This window comes from Camelus dromedarius, chromosome 21, assembly GCF_036321535.1.
Source record: "Camelus dromedarius isolate mCamDro1 chromosome 21, mCamDro1.pat, whole genome shotgun sequence".
Lineage (NCBI taxonomy): Eukaryota > Metazoa > Chordata > Mammalia > Artiodactyla > Camelidae > Camelus > Camelus dromedarius.
Genome location: NC_087456.1, coordinates 37465851 through 37483544, shown reverse-complemented (window position 1 = coordinate 37483544; position 17694 = coordinate 37465851). Strand labels below are relative to the sequence as shown.

The window sequence follows — 17694 nt, the reverse complement described above, 5'->3', positions numbered from 1 at the left end:
AAGAGTGAATTAAGCTGGAATGTTCCTGAGTCCCCCCCCGCCTTAGCCAGCACAACACTGTCCTCTACACACATTCCAATCTATCCACATCTAGTATTCATACGTGGATCAGGACCAGCAGCAATGCCTCCCGGGTTCCCGAGCCTCAAGCTGCACTGGAGATGCTCCCCTGTTACCCCCCAGCACGTCTAAGGAAGGTCACACCAACACCGCGCAGCCCATGAGCCCGGCAAGGAAAAGCTCTCGCGCCCCTGGGACTGCTTGGCCAAGGCATCAAGGCGCCCTCTTACCAGCAGCAGGTCTTGTGCTGCAATCCTAACGGTGTAGGAGAAAGTATCATCGTCTTCATCTTCTACGAACTGCTGGGGGTTGGCCGTCCACACTTTGATCTGGACAGAGGAGGCAGGCAGGTGAGGCTGCCAAGCCGGTCCACGCTCCTTCCTTCCACCCCCACCCCCAGACACACGGGAAGACCTCAGCCTTCTGTCTGCACCCTGAGCAGCACTCTAACCCCAGAAGTCTTTTCCTTTAGATGCAGAGAAGCAAAGCCCTTATCAAGGGAGGTGCAGAGGTGGCCGCCCTGCTGCAAACCCTACTGTAGAACGGGGCACCCTCCTTGTCACTCCGACTGCTGGTCAGCCGCCACTCTGGCAGGTGGACTTTCTGAGCACCCTTGGTCTGGTGGGGCACTTAGCGTGGAAATCATGCCAGTCTGTTTGTGTGGGACAGGCACTGTCTTATTTTCAATGCTCTTGTCTGGTCTAGTGACTCACCAACCAGGCTGATGACCTGCACTCTGCACTTCACTGTTTTCAGAGAAAGGACAGGTTCTTTTGGGTCTCAGGGTCCTTGGTAGTGGTCCCAGAGGGGTAAGTGTGGAAGTATTCTCGAAGTCCAGTTACTTAGTACAGGAGCCGACAGAACCCGGAGACCCAGGGATGTGGCAATAAAATGACACCAGAGCCTCCCTGGGGCTTCCTGGGAAGTGATTCTTCAAGCTGTTAGATACCAACCGTTCACTCAGTGCACTTTTCCAACACAGCTGGCAGCAGCCTCGCACTGGGCACTCACCTGCTCCTCAGTGATCTGCATGTACAGGATGACGTAGTAAATCAGCTCCGGCAGGGCTTTTTTAACAGTGCTTTTGAACTTGCTGTTTTCTAGTAGAGCGTGGACAAATTCAAAAATGCTAAAGACGAGATTTTCAAAGCCCAGGACTTCACCTAAAGGAAAAACACAAGATTTTAAAGACAAGAAAGCAACATACGCTGGAAATGAACTATGTTATCTCTGTAAATTAGTGGATACTTAAAGTACTTGCTAATTATCATTCCCAAGGGAATGGAAGAGGGGTCTGAGGAGTCAAGGAAAGTAACTTAAAGATATTGAACACTGGTTTTTCAAGCAAAAGAACCAGAATCACTGAAATATTTTCTAGCATGCCTATTTGTGATCTGAAATTCTTAAAAAATATTAAAATAGAGACAAAAGTCTCATTAAGTGGGACCCCAAAACTGAAATAGGCAAAACAGCAGAAGCAGGCTGGATTAGACGGGCTTTAAGGCACCTGGCCCCATTCCGAAATTCTACACTTTTATGAGATTTATGCAAATGCCTCTGAGGAACAGATTTTCAGTTTCTCATTCCCCCACATCTAATACACGGAAAGAAAACTCAATCAGAAAACTCACTGAAGAGGAGTGAAGCCTTTGAGCTCCTGCCCTCTCTTCTCTCTCCTTCCTAGACCCCTCTCCCCACTACACGGCGACCCTGCTGAGACCAGACCAGCGACCTACCGTCAGAGTCCACAGGGTCTTCTACCTCTTCTGTGTAGTTCACCTCTGTCCTCACGTAAGTATGATGAAGAGTAAAGAAACAGAATCTGGAGTCTGCTTGGCGCGTGCTCTCAGGGGACCGCCGCCCCCGACACTAGAGACAGGCGGGCACTAGGACGGGGGCCGCGTGAGCATGAGACCCAGCGCTAGATTCCCAGCTACACTCCCTGGAAAGGATATAAGGCTGCACTCTCAGTTAAGGTGTTCCAAACAATAGGCAGAATTTGCTGCATGGAAGACACCATGTGCTTTGGGAAGTTTTTCACCAGGGCTGTCACTGCCTGAGAAGTCAAAGAGAAAAGATCCCAAGAGTTATAGGTGACAGCGGAGAAAAATCAGTGACTTCAGACCACCCTCAACACTCCAAGCGTCTCAGTGGAGCATGTGCTCACCTTGAGGACTTCCATCTTGAACCCGCTGTCAGACGTGGGGCCGTCCGGTATCTGCAGGGCCTGGACGAAGGCCTCTGTGAACTGCTGCACCACGGGAAAGATCAGGACCTTGGCCGCACCCTGAAAGCAGAAACCAAAGCCGTCACCAGACACACCCTGACCGCTGGCTTCACGTCAAACACCGAGACGTGTGGCATCTAAGACTTCTTGGGACTCAGGTTCCCCGCAGAGGGGTGTCGCTGAAGGCGGAGGGAGCGGCTCCCCAAGAGCGCACCTGCAGGTCCCCACAGGGACTCGTTAAAGGCCTTTACGTAAGACCGACATTTAAAACTGCTTCCGACCCTCAGTGGTCGGTGCTTCCAGCTCATTCCACTTCACAAAGGGTCACAGAAGAGGGTAAAGCTCTGGGTGATGACTGGCGTGGAAAGGATGCAGCTTAGGGTGTCAGAGCAAAGAAGGCTCAGAGGGAAGGAAACTAAGCCGCACACAAATGGGGAAGTTACTAGAGCACGGGATGCGCGCAGCCCTGGGCAGCGGGCGTCCCGGCACCGCCGCACCCACACTCCTGGGTGGGCAGTCTGTCACCGACCTTCTCCAGTTCCTCCATGTTACAGATCATGTGGGCACAAGTGGTGAAAATCTCCACAGCACGGGAACGGGTTCGAATACCATACACCTGGGGAACAAGTTACAGCAGAGCTGTGAGGCTGGGGTAGGTGTACACCTGTGACCAGAAGAAAAACTGTAACAACCAATCCTGGCACGGGACTGGATGCCCTAGAGAGACAGGAGGCGCGTCTGGGAGACAAGCTCCCGCAGTTCAGAGGACGAGAGGCGGCAGAACAGGAGGACTGCTGGAACCGGCCTCCCATGCAGGTCCCTGGGAGCCAATGTGATTAGAAATACTAAGCTGAGTACTGCTTGAAATCCCAACACAGTCAATGTGTTTCTTTCAAAATGCACCCTTGAGCGGGGTGCAGAGAGGTGCAGGGAGGAACACTTGCCCATCAGCAGGGTCGTTAGCCCCGCACACGCACAGTAAAGGGCCTACTGGGTGCAGCACAGTGACTGCGTCCACATACTGGGCTGCAGGAAGCAGGCTTGGCCAGGGCCTCAGGGAGCCCCTAAGACAGTGGGTGCTCAGAGGTCACAGGCCGCCAGGAGGTGTGAGACATGAGATACGGGAGCCACTCCCCTGCCCTAGCAAGGTGTGTCTTTGTGGTTCAAGTGAAAGGTCTGAGGCTGACTCCAGTCCACACCTCCATCAGCTTGAGCCTGAAGGCGTGGGGTCAGCAAGCACGAGCGTCTCCCCCCCGGGAGCCTGGGCCGCGCGCAGCCGTACCTCAGCCATGGTGAAGATCCTGTACATCTCTGGGAGGATGACGGGGGCGACAAGCGGCATCTGCGTGTCCGTCACTTCTCGAGTGAATTCTACGAGGGAAAGGGGTGCTGTAAAAACACTGCTTTACGAAGACTCTAAGTGTGAGAGCCGTCGAACAGCTCCTGGGCGGCAGCTCCCAACAGGGACAGGGACGGGGAAAGGCTGGCCTGGCAGCCTCCCCTGGGGCCGGGGAAGAGCACTACTCGTCAGCAGGGGAAGAAACAACAGCCTGCAAGGAAGTACGCGAGGTGAAGACAGACAGCCTTTAGATACACGTCGAAAGAAAATGCGGAACAGACGTGTGGAGCCCCCCGTGAGGTCACCTTAGGAAAGTCTGAATTACTCCAGTCTGTGCCTGTGTGTCAGCACTCGGGTGTGCCTGGAGCTGCCGCACCTCGGTTCCCCTTGCAGCGCTCCCAGAGGGGTGAGGACGCGCACAGACGCGCCGGGCTTCACCTTTGCAGAGCTCACTCTCCCCGGGGGTGACCTTCCCGACCTCCAAGCCAGAGGCTGCCGCTCAGAGGAACAGGGAGGGATTTCTCCTACGGACGCAGCAAGGAGCAGCCTAGACGTGCGAGGAGACCTGAAGAAGGCGGGGCACACACGGGTCCTAGCTTCCTCTTCACTCCCAGAACCCTCACTCGGCGCTGAGACCGCAGAAGGACACTGGGTCGTGTGTTCCTAAGTGTGGGACATCAGCCCTTGGGCCCCCAGCCCTTGGGCCCCGGTGTCTGCTCACCTAACTGCTGCTCCATCAGCTGCGTTTCGGACTCTGACGGTCGTTCCTCAGTCTCACTCTATCTACACTCTATAAGCTTACGTCCGTAACACGTCTTCTGAAGGCACTTGAGTCAGGAAAAGCCTGGGACGCCTGCATCATCAAGCCCCAAAGACAAAGCTGTGGCTCGTGGGCGGGAAGCTTCAACCCCCCGCTGCTCCGTCTACACCTCCTTCACACCACCGGCCTCTGCTCCCACGTACGGACGGACAGGCCGCACGAGAAGCCTTGTTAAAGGGGAGCTGGTACAGCACCTTCAGGCCCCTGACGAGAACCCGTCCGCCCCTGGGCTCCTGACCAGTGCCAATGCCCCGCATGTTGCGTGTGCCGGAGCCACTGCTGTAGGCCCGCCCTCATCTGAGGACGGGTGGAGCCACTATTTGGGATCGGAGGCCAGAGCTGGCCACTCCACGTCTGCGGACTCCGTTCCTGAAGACACACACTTCCCCACGGCTCTCCCGTGGCTGACACAAAGGGACCTCACTGACCAGTGGCCTCCCTAGTCAAGCACAAGGAAGGCTCCTCAGCAAGCTGACCACACGCATCATGTACAACTACTTCTTCTCCAGGTGTTTAAAAAAGAAGTGAACTTTGTGTTGGCAGGATGGAGGGAACAGGCTTCCTTTCCTTAGTAGGAAGTGCATCTGGGAACTGCTACTTTGGCATAACGACGTCGTAGATAAAGGATCCTAGGAGGCTAGTTCCGTGGGTAGGGTGTGCGGAGGCACCTGAATGACAGTCCTACACGGCAGGCAAGGGAGACCCGCAGGGAAGTGAAAACCCGAGCGAGGAATATTTGAACTTCCTGGTGGGTCTGCCCCACGCCCTGGGCACCTGTCACAGAAAATCAATCCAGTACAGTGGGCCATTCATACACGCAGCTGGGGCACGGGAAGAGGGGGTCTGAAACAACGGGAGAGGGAGGATTTGCTCCTGGACACAGAATCGGCGTCATCTACATGGACATGACATGGACTGGCACAACTGGGCCCAGAAGCCGAGCTCAGTAAACTGAGATTCAAACACAGTAGCAGATCACAGAGAAAGAGGTGAGGCCTGGCTGAGACTTGCACAACCCACGTAAACCTCCAAAACATCGATCCCCACAGCTAGTGTCCGCATGAGGGCTCCTGGAAGGCAGAGCAGAGCAGTGGCTCCACCTGGGAGATGGTGCAGGGCAGAGCCCACAAGAGACTGGGAGACTCAGCCTCGCCGATGGTGTTCCAGACCAGGTCTGGCGAGGGAGCAGTGAGTCAAGCTTAGAGGAGAGTCGCTATGTCCCTGGACTAAAGAAAGTTCAAGCACTTTCACCCATGTTTCAGAACAGAAAGAAATTAAAACTCCATATCTTCTAAGCTGGCAAACGAAGGTCAGGGTTATAGTGACATTGTTTTTACCTTTGAAAAAAATTTTTTTGTGGGGGGGGGGAGTAATTAGGTATATTTATTTATTTATGTATTTTTAGAGGAGGTGCTGGGGATTGAACCTGAGACCTCAGCTTGCTAAGCATGCACTCTACCACTTGAGATATGCCCTCCCCACCTAACTTCTTTCTTATACGTCTGTAAAAACTCGACTTGGCTATTCTTAACTTTGCCTTGGTTGAACCAAACAGAAAAGTAATATGTAACACCACTGATGATCACAATGGCCACAACTCACTGTGTGCTCCCAGTCACCACGCCAGACCTGACACAGATCAGCTCATTCAAACTCCCCAAAACTTAACTCTACACGCAAGGGAACTCGGGCTCAGGGGCCTCGGCAAGGTGGTGCAGGTAAAGGCAGAGTATGAACAGGAACTTGGGAGCTTTACTCCCCACCACCATAACCCTGTCCTGAGTGGGAGGGTCTCCTTCCCTGGGGAGGGGCGACCAAATGGGCAGACAGACACGGGGTGCAAACCAGGAAGGGGGCACCCGGGAAAGCCGCACAACTCAACTCGTTCTGCTCAGAGCCACTCCAGCCCGCAGCATTTAATAAGCACTCTGGTCACTCGGGAGCCAAGCACGAAGGCAGAGAGAGGCTCCTGGTACCTGTCAGCACGCGCATGGCTCCGTGGACCGCGTTCAGGTCTCCGCTCACCAGCATCTCCATGAGCAGGCTGAAGAGCTGGGGCCAAGCCTCGGGCCAGTCCCAGTGGGCGACGGCCGACACGGCGTAGGCCGCGCTGGAGCGCACCTTGCTTATCGACTCTCTCAGCCCGTTGGGCAGCAGCTCCCGGATGACAGCTTTTGCCTGCAGAGGAGAAAAGCCCCACTGCCGTCAGACCAGGTTGTGGGTGATGAGCAGAGCCCCGGTGACCAGCAGGTCCCCTGGGACCGGACATAGTTCAGCCCAGGCACTCACCTACAACTTCTAAACGTACACTGTCCACCTACGTTGAATTAAAATCAGGTCAGACTACAGCCTCCAGTCCTCGGGCACCAGCCACACTTCAGCGCTCAGGGCCCACGGTGGCAGAGCGACAAGAGCACAGACACAGCCCCGCGGGCCGGCAGCGCCCAGACCGCACGCCTCAGTGTCTGGGCCACTGCGCTGCACGGCCCTGGGCGCAGGACAAACTACTTCATTGAAACTTCGAACAGATACTGATGAAACTGAAGCTTAAAAGTTAATGTATTTTCCCAGTATCTCACAGCGGTTCGGCAGCAGAACTGGAATCCGAACGCAGGCCGGCCCGGTGCTCCGGCAGCGAGCCAGCCTCCGAGCCACCGCGCAGCCCCTCTGCCTCGTCTCTGCTCCACACCGTCTGAGGATGCTGACAGCCCAGCCCCATAAGGTGGCCCCTCCAGCCGCCACGGAGATAAGCCACGTAACTACCCTTACCCTTTCCGTGGTCTCCGGGGGTCGGAACTTCTCTGACTGGGCGCACCAGTGAGTCTCCACGTACTGCTTCAGAATGACCGATGCCAGCTGCGAAGAGAAGCAGCCGAGTGGCGCAGCAGAAGGGGCTCCTCACGCAGAGACCGCGCGCGGCCCGCCACCCACTGCAGCTTCTCCGAATCTGGCACAAAACCCTCCGCTATTTATAAATGGCGCCAATCAGTGTGGACTCACCTGACGGATTGCCAGTGCCCCCTGGGGGTCCACGGTCAGCTCTGCCAGGTGAACACCAAATTCTGGAAGAGGAAGTTTTACTGTGAGTCCACGAGCACCCAGGAGAGCCACAGCGATTTACTGAGCTCTGAGCCCGACACCAACAGGAAAGGTTGCAGAAAGCAGCGTGGTTTGTGGCCCCTGAGAGTGCCGGTCACTGCGAGGACGAGTCCTCTACGCGCGAGGGCCTGGGCGGCCTGCAGGGACGGCTGCCCACGAAGGGAGGAGCAGCACCTCTCGCTCCCTGCAGCCACTGCACAGCACCCTCCAGCTGCCTTTCCTTCCAAGGTGGCAAATCCTCCTCTTAGACCAAGAAATTTAGTGTCTAATTGAAAAAACCAGGACTAGCTATACCCCAAAGAAAAGCTAAAAGGTGAGATTTCAGAAGTTGCCCAAATACACACCACCAGATAAGAGAAGATCAAATCTAAGAAAATCTGGCCTTAGCCAGCTTAGTCCTAAAAATATAACTGTTGTAAGTGAACAGTTTCTAACAAGCAATGTAAGCAGCAATCTTAAACTGCATATTGGGAGGCTACAGACAACTCATCATTTCTCCCAAATTAAAATTTAGATCCTTCAGTGCAATCCCTATCAAAATCCCAATGGTCTTTTTTGCACTCATTGAAAAACCCATCCTCAAATTCACGTGGACTCTCAAGGGACCCCAAATAGCCAAAATCATCTTGAAAAAGACCAGAACCAGAGGACTCACACGTCCCAATTCCAAAACTTACCACAAATCTACAGTAATCAATACAACATGGTATTGGCAGAAAGACAGTCACACAGATGATGGACTAGACCATGCAGCGGGGAAAGGACAGTCTTTTCAACAGATGGTGCTGGGACAACTGGAGAGCCGTGTGCAAAACGACTACACTGGACCCCTACCCTCACACCACATACAGAAATCAACTCAAAACGGATCAAGGACCTAAATGTAAGACCTAAAACGAAACAACTTGGAAGAAAACACAGGACAAAAGCTTCACAACGCTAGCTTTGGCAATGATTTCTTGGATGTGACACTACAGACACAGGTAGCAAAAGAAAAGTGGACAAATTGGACTTCGTAAAAATTTCAAGCTTATGTGCTTACAGGACACTAGCAGCAGAGTGAAGCGGCTACCCACAGAATGGAAGAAAACTTGCAATCATACCTGATGAGGGATTAACATCCAGTTATATAAAGAGACCCTACCTACCACTCAACAACAATATGACCCAATTCAATGGGCGTAAGACTTAAAAGACATTTCCCCAAAGACATACAAAAGGCCAGTAAGCACACGAAGAGATTCTGAACATCCCCAATCGTTTGGGAAACGAAAGTAGAATCTAAGCTACTACCTCACACCCATCAGGATGGCTTCTACTAAAAAACAGAAAACCGCTGGAGAGAATGTGGAGAAAACGAGAACCTGTGTGCACTGCTGGAGAATGTAAAATGGCACAGCCACTTGGAGAGCAGTGCAGTGGCGCCTTTAAAACAGAATCACCATGATTCCACTTCTGGGTTTACCCAAAAGAAATGAAAGCAGGGCCTCGAAGAGATCGCTGTGCGCCACGTTCACAGCAGCATTACTCACCGCGGCTGAAGTGTGGAAGCAGCCCAAGTGCCAACCAAAGACGAATGGATAAGCGAAATGTGGTGTATACGTACAAGGGAATATTTAAAAGGAAGGAGGTTCCGCAATACACTACAATGGCTACAATGCATGAACCCTGAGGCATCCTGCCCAGCGGATAAGCCAGTCCCCAAAAGACAAAGACCGCACACACCCACTTACACGAGGGGACTCGGAGGCGTCCACCCTCAGCACAGAAGCACAATGGGCGTAAGGGCCCGCGCAGGCGCTGGTGGGGCGGGAATGGCACAGAGCTCCAGTTCCACAAGGTGAGGTGGGAGGGTGGTGAGGGCTGCGCGACAGTGCGAACGTGTTTAGTGTGAGCTCAGGGGTAAAGACGGCAGAAAAACAAGTTTCTGCTGTCGGGCACAGGGAACATGGTCAGTACCTCGAAGTAGCCTAGAACGAAAAAGAATCTGAAAAGGAATGTATGTATGACTGAAACCTGATGCTGCACACCAGAAACCGACCCAACTTTGTAAACTGACTGTATTTCAAAAAAAAAAAAGAAAAAAGGTTAAGACAGCAATTTTATAGTAAGTGTATTTTACAAGAAAAAAAAAAGATTTACTTTACATCTAATTTACACTTGCAAAGGAATAAACTATCAAATATTTATTCGTGAAAAGAGGAAGAAGCAGAACGTAAAACCAAGAGCGCATCCTAATTTTCACACCTCGCATTCCAGGGCTGTGCTGTCCAACGTGGTAGCCGACAGCGACGAGCGTGTACTGAGCACCTGAAACGTGGCCAGGGAGAACTGACGTGTGCTGTCAGTATAAAATGCACACCAGACTGCAAACTTAGTATGAAAACAAAATAATGTAAAGTATTTTAATAAAGTTTATATTGGTTAGACATTGAAATACATTGCATACAATAGGTTACATGACTACAGTATTAAAAATGAATGTCACCAGTTTCTTCTCCCCTTTTTAATACAGCAAATAGAAACCCAAAATGTTCACATGTGACTCACATTCTGTCCTCCAGAATTAACAGCAGCTTTTCAGAACCGCTTGGTGTGGTAGGTGCACGGGTCACAACTGGCTCACCACTCCCATTTGGGGGTGACAGATTAGGGGGTTAGAAACCTGGCTCTGGAATTGGTGTTGCAATCCTTATCCAAATCCAATGGCTCTGTTACATAGAAACAGAACAAACAACTCTAAAATTTGGGTCTAAAAGACCCAAACAGCCAAAACAATCCTGAGAAATGACAAAGCTGGAGGGATCACGGGCCCTGGTTTTAAACTATATTACAAAACTATAGCAACCCAAACAGGATGGTATCGGCACAGAGACAGACACACAGATCAGTGGAACAGGAGAGAACCTAAATAAGTCCACAAATATATGGGCAATTAATTTACAGCAATGGAGCCAAGAATATACAATGAGAAAGGACAGACTCTTCAATAAATGGTGCCTTGAAAACTGGACAGCCACATGCAAAAGAATGAAACTGGACCACTATCTTACACCATGCACAAGAATTAACTTAAAATGGATTAAAGATCTGAATGTAAGACCTGACACCATAAAACTCCTTGAAGAAACTGTAGGCAGTAAGTTCCTTGAAACTGATCTTGGTGATGATTTTTGGATCTGACACCAAGAGCAAAGGCAACAAAAACAAGTAGGACCACGTCAAACTAAAACACTCAGTAGGGCAAAGGGAACCATCAACCAAATAGAAAGGCACCCTACTGAACGGGAGAACACACCTGCAAATCATATACCTGCTAAGGGCCTAACGTACAAAATATATAAAGAATTCACAAAATTCAATAACAAACAATCTGATTTTAAAATGGGCTGAGGACTGGAATAGATACTTTTCTAAAGAAGACATAGAGATGGCCAACAAGCGCACGAAGAGGTGCTCAACAGTACTAACCATCAGGGAAATGAAATCAAAACCACAGTAAGATACCACCTTACACCTTTCACAATGGCTATTATCAAAGAGATAAGCAGTAACAAGTGTGATAAGGCTTCGGAGGAAAGGGCACCTCTGTGCACTGCTGGTGGGAACGTAAAACGGTGCAGCCACCGTGGCAAACAGCATGGAAGTTTTTGAAAAAATCAAAAATGTAACTATCATATGATCCAGCAAGTCTACTTCTGGGTATTCATCCAAAGAAAATGAAAACATTAACTCAAAAAGATGTATGTACCTCAATGTTCACTGAAACATTATTTACAACAGCCAAGATATAGAAACAACCCAACTGTCCATCAGTGGATGAATGGATAAAGAATATGTATACGTATGTATGTATAGATACACACACATAATAGAATATTATTCAGCCATAAAAAGGAATGAGGTCTTGCCATTTACCACACCACGGACAGACCTTGAGGGCATTATGCTAAGTGAAGTAAGTCAGACAAATACCGTATGGTCTCACTTATGTGTGGAATTTAAAACAAACAAAACGAGATAACCCCCCCAAAACCAAGCTCACAGATGCAGAGAACAGACTGGTGGCTGCCAGAAGAGGCAGATGGCGGGGGTGGGCAAAACGGGTGAGGGGAGTCAAGAGGTATAAACTTCCAGTTGTAAGACAGATAAGCCCTAGGGAAGTGACGCACAGCAGGTCAACTCCTGTTAACAACACTGTGCTGCGTACTTGAAAGTTGCTGAGGGTATAAATCTTAAAAGTTCTCACCACAAGAAAACCGAAAATTCCGTAACTAAAAATATATATATATATGTCAGTTACTGTGCAATTATTTTTATCGTCTATCATGAGAACACTGTTTGGCATTCCTATCTATGTAACTACAGTTACTTTCCATGACAAGTTCTAACCACCATGACGGGACTCCACTGCAATGGCCATCCGACACATACTTACGCAACAGAAAAGCTGAACACCGGGAAAAAGTTGTTCCACGCAATGTTGCATGTTCAAGGCTTATCCAAGAAAACTGGTTAAAAATGAAAATGATCTATGTCTATTTTTTTTAAAATGTTTTATCTTGCAATAATTTTTAGACTTAAAAGCAGTTCCCTCCAATGCATGACAATCCTTCACTCTTTCCTTCTTTTGTGACCAGGTCAGGTTTGATAAGTAATGATTGGTTATTTTGTAGAACATGTCTCAACGTGCATATGACTGACGTTTCCTCATGATTAGACAGAAGTTATCTGTTTTTGGCAAGAATATCAGAGAAGTGAGGATGTGTCCCTGGTAAATCGTGTCAGAGAGCACATAATGTTGATACATTTTATTACTGGTAATGCTAACCACCATCACCTGGTAATGTGGGATCTCCTGGGCGTTTCCACTGTAAAGGTATTGTTTCACCCTTTATAGATGATAAAAATCTTGGAAGAGATACTTTGAGATTATGCTAATATCCTGTTTCTCTTCAAACTTTCACTCACTGATTTTAGCATCCATCTGTGGGTCCTCAACAATTATTACTGGGTTGTTTGTCTAATGGTGCTTTTGTATTTCTTTCATTATGTTCACACTTAATTCCTTGCAATTCTTCTGTGAGGAAGAACTGCCCCCCTCCTTTCTTTCTTTAGACCAGCGTGGACCCGTGTTGATTGCCGTTACGCTATGGGTTTTAACCCAGTCCTAACATCCTTTATCCCACTGCTCAGCTGTCCCCTCTGGCCATCAGCACACCTTCTCGTGAGCTCTGTGCACTACTACGTGCCCCAACCCTTTCCCAAGCACTTCTTTTCTGTTATCACAAGATACTCTATGCTCCTCTTGCATTTTCTCTGCTTAAGCCCTGGAATCAACTTTTCCTCCAAGGAGTCCTGGTGTTTTTAGCGGAGAATGCTACTTAGAGGTCAAGATCTGGGCGCTAGGTGTGCTCACTGCTACTGGGGTGTCACTGTTCCTAGCCCCCCCCAAGAACAGCAGTAGGAAATACATGTACGCACACTAACCTATGCCTACACATACATCTGTCCGTCCGTTTGCCTGCCCAGCCATCCGTCCATCTACTGATAACTCAAATCCAATCCAGGATCTCAAGGTTCATTCCACTTTTCCTCCTTTCCTTATTAGCAATTCTTTCTCTGACAGCGATAAACCTGGCTCTCATTATCTACAATAAATTTACTTATTTGTTCAATCTTAGCATACAAATAAACTAATTAAAGAACTATTAACTCACACTCTTGTGACAAACAGATATATTAACTGGAGCACAATTTTAGTGTACAGTTCCTTTTGACTTGGGTCTTACAATATGGAGTCAAAATACTGTTCTCCAAAATTAGGTTAGTTCTCCCCCTCCAACACCTAACAGTTACATTATTCATCTGCAGTACAGTTAGGACCATTTGTTACTAATTATATCCCATCTGGGGCCCCCTGCATTGTTTGATTTTACTTACCTGGGGGTATGTAGAACTTAACTATGATTCTCAGAGTTAAAGGTATACAAAAGGCGTACTCCAAGAAGCACGGCTCCCTCCTCATCCCTATTAACTTCCTTCCGCCCCCTTCCCCCCACTCCACGTGGGCAACCAGTTTCTGGGTTATCTTTCCTGGATCTTTTGTGTGAATGAGTGGACACACGGGCATTTTCTTACATCCTCTTGCTTACATGAAAAGTAGTGTATTATATTCTTTCACAATTTGTTTTTTATCAGTTAACGTGATATCCTGGAAGTCATTTCAAATCAGTTCCTCTGGATTCCTCATTCTGTTTTCACAGCTGCACAGTATACCACTGTATGAACATACATCCTTTCTTCAACCATTTTCCTATATATGGCAATTAGATTGCTTCCAACAATTTCGCTTTCAGAAACAATACTGCAGTAAATAGTACTTTCACACTGTTGAATGCATGTCTTCAGGGTGGGACTCCTAGCAGTGGGGCTGCTGGACGGAAAGCACGTGTGCAGAGGGTCCGGTGTGGCCACCTCTCCTTCCAGCGGGACCGTCCCGCTGCACACCCATGGGCGCCGTTGACAGTGTTCCCCCGCTGCCTCACCAGCGGGATGTGCTATCATACTGAACACTTTTCCAGTCTGACAGAAGAGAAATGATATCTCAGTGCTGGTTAATTTGTATTTGACTAACCATGAGTGACTTTTTTTGTGTGTGTTTGAGTGCTGTTTTAATGTCTTTTTCTGGTAGGAGGGGTAAACTGCCCATGTCTCACCCCCATTTTTCGATTGGGGTTTTGGTCCTTTGTTTCTTAATTTTCAAGAGCTCTTTATATATTAAGGATATTATCTTTCTGTCTGTGGTATATGCTATGAAAAATTTCTCCCTCTTTGTCAGCTATCTCCTGACTTTTTATGTGGTATTTTTGTCATGCAAATTAAAAATTTTAATGCAGTCAAATTTATCAATCTTCTTTTGTTGCCTCTAGATTTTGAGTCATAGAGTCTTTTCTTATGCCAAGGATAAAGAAAAATTCACCAATACTTTCTTCTAAAACTTACAGAGTTTCATTTTTTTAATATTTAGACTCCTAATCCACCTGGAGTTTCTTTGTTTGTATGATGTGAGACACTGATCTGATTCCACCTAACCCATTTACAATAAAAAAAACCTAACAAATCGCGAGTCACTGTGGCACGAAGGCCAGGCGCACTCTGCACGTGGGTCCTTGCTCACCAGACGCAGAACCTCAGGTCTACTCTTTTTCAAGGAAAGCTGAGCGCAAATACATTTTTTCCAGATGAGTGCCAGGGTGGGGCAGGACTGTGAGGGTCACAACAGCTGGGAGGCTCTTTGCTCTAACACAACCTTTCAGTTCATCCCGTCCAGCACCCTATCAAAGATCACACCCCAGTTTCCCCCAATCACTTCGCTGCACACATCCCCGAGACTGCCAAGGAAGGGGAGAGCAAGAGACCATCAGGAGATTCAGATCTACGTGGGGCTCAGGAACCTAAGTTAACCCAGGATTTGTGCCTACGACAAGCATTACAGAATGGATTTTCTCTGCAAGTTTATTTCTTCCAAGTAGGAAAGAAGGTTCCAATAATATGACTCTGCTCAAAAGCTTTAATGCGAAAGAACATCTTCAAAGAATATCATCATTGTTAACTGAAGACAAATTAAAAAAAAAAATTCGGGGGGTGGGAATTAGGTTTACTTATTTATTTTTAGAGGAGGTACTGAGGATTGAACCCAGGACCCTGTGTATGCTAAGCATGCACTCTACCACGTGAGCTACACCCTCCAACATAAAGACAGATTTTTAAAACAGAATGGATAAACAGATTTCCTTTTCTATAGGCTCCCAGAGTTTCGAAAACAGTGACATGATCAACTCTGGTTTGGAAACTCAGAAAATTCAAAGAAGAACTCATCTGCACTAGGTTATAGGGGGTATAAGAGGGAAAATGCCAACTACAACTCTATTTAACCTGTTTATTCTGTCCAGACTACACACCCACTAGAAATATAGGCAGATCAGTCACCACAGAAGAGTTTCAAACTATAGAATTTAGTTTTATTTTTAATTTTAATTTACTTCCAAGCTACATGAAGAATCATTTACAAGGAGTGACAGAGGTGCTGCGGTGTTGATGGTGAATTCTGTGCTAACACACAGACTGAAAAGCCAGAAAAAGCCTTCAAGTGTCTGACTTATGTTAAATCTGATCAACACAGCTGCTCTCATCCACTGACGACCTCTGTGAAGTAGTAAAAAGCCCATTTACAGATATGCACTTAACAAAGATCATACAATATGTTTAAAAGAAATATACCTAAGTATATTTGTAAAGAAAAATGTACTTTTCTTTTTGTGTGTGTTGGGGGATTTCCAGTTTTGCTGAAAAATGAACATGATTTCTTTAGAAAGCATTACCAGAACAGGTGAGTAACTTACTCTGGGACAGTTAAGGCAGGGAGACTACAAGAGACACAGACGTACACGGTTGTCTCATTTTATCTCGCTAGAAAAGGACTAAACTAACATTCAATCTACAAAGTTAAGCTGAAGGGGAGAGTCCCAAGCGTGTTAAATGAAGGTAGCTTTCTAAAGCCATTTTTGTTGGGAAGTTTAATTTTTCCAGTTCCTTTTCCCAAGGTGAATGAGGACAGACCTAGTCTGTTAATCTGGGTTTTCACCCTGACCCTAGGTTCTTCATTACACCTTTAATCCAATCCCAATAGGTACCCCCGACCTCCTTTCTAAGACATCTTTTGCCCTCTCTCCTTAACTCACTCTCTGGCCTTAGTCCCTGCTCTCCTCTCCTGTTTTCCTCGCTCCCCTCCCTCTCCTTTCACCCCACTAGGCAAAAACATTATCCTTCCAAAACGTGGCTTAGAAGGGAAGATCCGAAGGAGAGCATGGAGGGTAAAGGATACGGTCAGAAACACAAGCTACTGGTCTGAAGGGTCTGCCAGGGACGTGAGACTTGGCAGCGCTGACAGTTAGGGAAGCTACCAGAGGAAGAACGTGAGTGGACTGTTCTGGGAGGAGGGGGTTCTGAGCAGCGCTCTGGAGAAGCCCCCTTCCTCCTGGGGGCTGGTAAGCACCACAAAACCACGGCTGAAAGGAAAAAGAAAACTCCAACACTGGCCTTTTTCCGAGCGTGGCCGCCTTCCGCTCGGCTCAGTGCCCGCCACATGCCCAGGAGTGCGTCTGGATCCTTGAGGGGCTCCCTTCGCAGGTGACAGTGCTTACGCTACACTGTAAGAGAGCCAGAAAAGTGCCCATGAGAACCAGAAAGCAGACTTTCAGCCAGCAGGATCACCTCTCTAGGCCCCTAAGACGGGGAACCAATACAGTTGTGTGGGTGGCATCGGACGCCAGAAGTGGGGGAGAGACGACTCCCCCTCCCCAGCTCAATGTAGCAGTGGTGGGAGGAAAGAGAAAACGCATTTTCTGTGACGTATCTGCAGGAGCAAGACAGATAAGGCTAAGTAAAGGCCAAATGATGGAAGAAAGTGTCTTCATTTCTAAGAGACAAAAAGAAATAACAAAGAAGACAATCACTTAGGGTCTATATCTAGCTATAGAAGAAGTCTGCGCTGCGCCGCCTGCCACCTGGGCGCGAGGACGACTCAGAGAGAGAAAAGGTAGGGATAACTTCATTCTAAGGTATAAGAAGAGCCGAGCCTAAACACACCAAAAATGAACAGCTGACATCCTCAAAAGTCACGATCTTCTCACAAGCCAGGCAAACAAGAGCTGATGCAGCTGGTAGAGAACACTAGGCTTTAATGTAAGAGATCCTGGCAGTTCACACACTTTTCTGTCTTTTTAAATATTGTAAGATGCTTGATATGACACCTAGTACATAAAATGCAGTAAGAATGCCCCAATAAATCAGAAGGACTAATTTTCACTTTACTGAGCTAGGGCTAAATTCCTACAAACCTGCTGATAAAACTCAAAATCTCAACCTTCTAAGAAAAACCGAAGGGCACCAAATCATCTGCTGGAATATTGTACAGCATAGACGCTTCCACACTTTCAAGTAGCACGTTTCTCAGCTCAAGATGGGGCGTCTTCTGAAGAAGGTGGCTGGTTACTGGCACCATCTCCTCTGCTCATTAGCCCTGTAACACAGGCTCTCTCTACCCCTCAGAGCCCCGGTGACCAGGGAAAGCAGCAAGCACAGGGA

General features: G+C 48.3%; 1 protein-coding gene across 5 annotated transcripts in view; it reads right to left on the bottom strand.

Annotated features, from left to right (window-relative positions):
• The window catches only part of IPO9 (importin 9), a 37049-nt gene that overhangs the window by 16520 nt on the left and 2835 nt on the right, over positions 1–17694 (bottom strand). Inside the window, exons 1-11 of one of the 5 annotated variants that reach the window (XM_064477327.1) lie at positions 16648–16743; positions 7447–7508; positions 7216–7302; positions 6423–6624; positions 3570–3658; positions 2817–2903; positions 2228–2347; positions 2016–2116; positions 1797–1855; positions 1072–1223; positions 291–389 (exon numbers count right to left, since the gene is read on the bottom strand). In XM_064477327.1, coding sequence (XP_064333397.1) covers positions 291–389; positions 1072–1223; positions 1797–1855; positions 2016–2116; positions 2228–2347; positions 2817–2903; positions 3570–3658; positions 6423–6483 — 768 coding nt within the window. In that variant the 5' untranslated portion in view covers positions 6484–6624; positions 7216–7302; positions 7447–7508; positions 16648–16743. Of the gene's footprint in view, positions 1–290; positions 390–1071; positions 1224–1796; positions 1856–2015; positions 2117–2227; positions 2348–2816; positions 2904–3569; positions 3659–4347; positions 4461–6422; positions 6625–7215; positions 7303–7446; positions 7509–16647; positions 16744–17694 lie in introns of those variants that run through there. The other 4 variants (XM_031438304.2, XM_064477326.1, XM_064477325.1 and 1 more) reach the window with 4 other exon arrangements.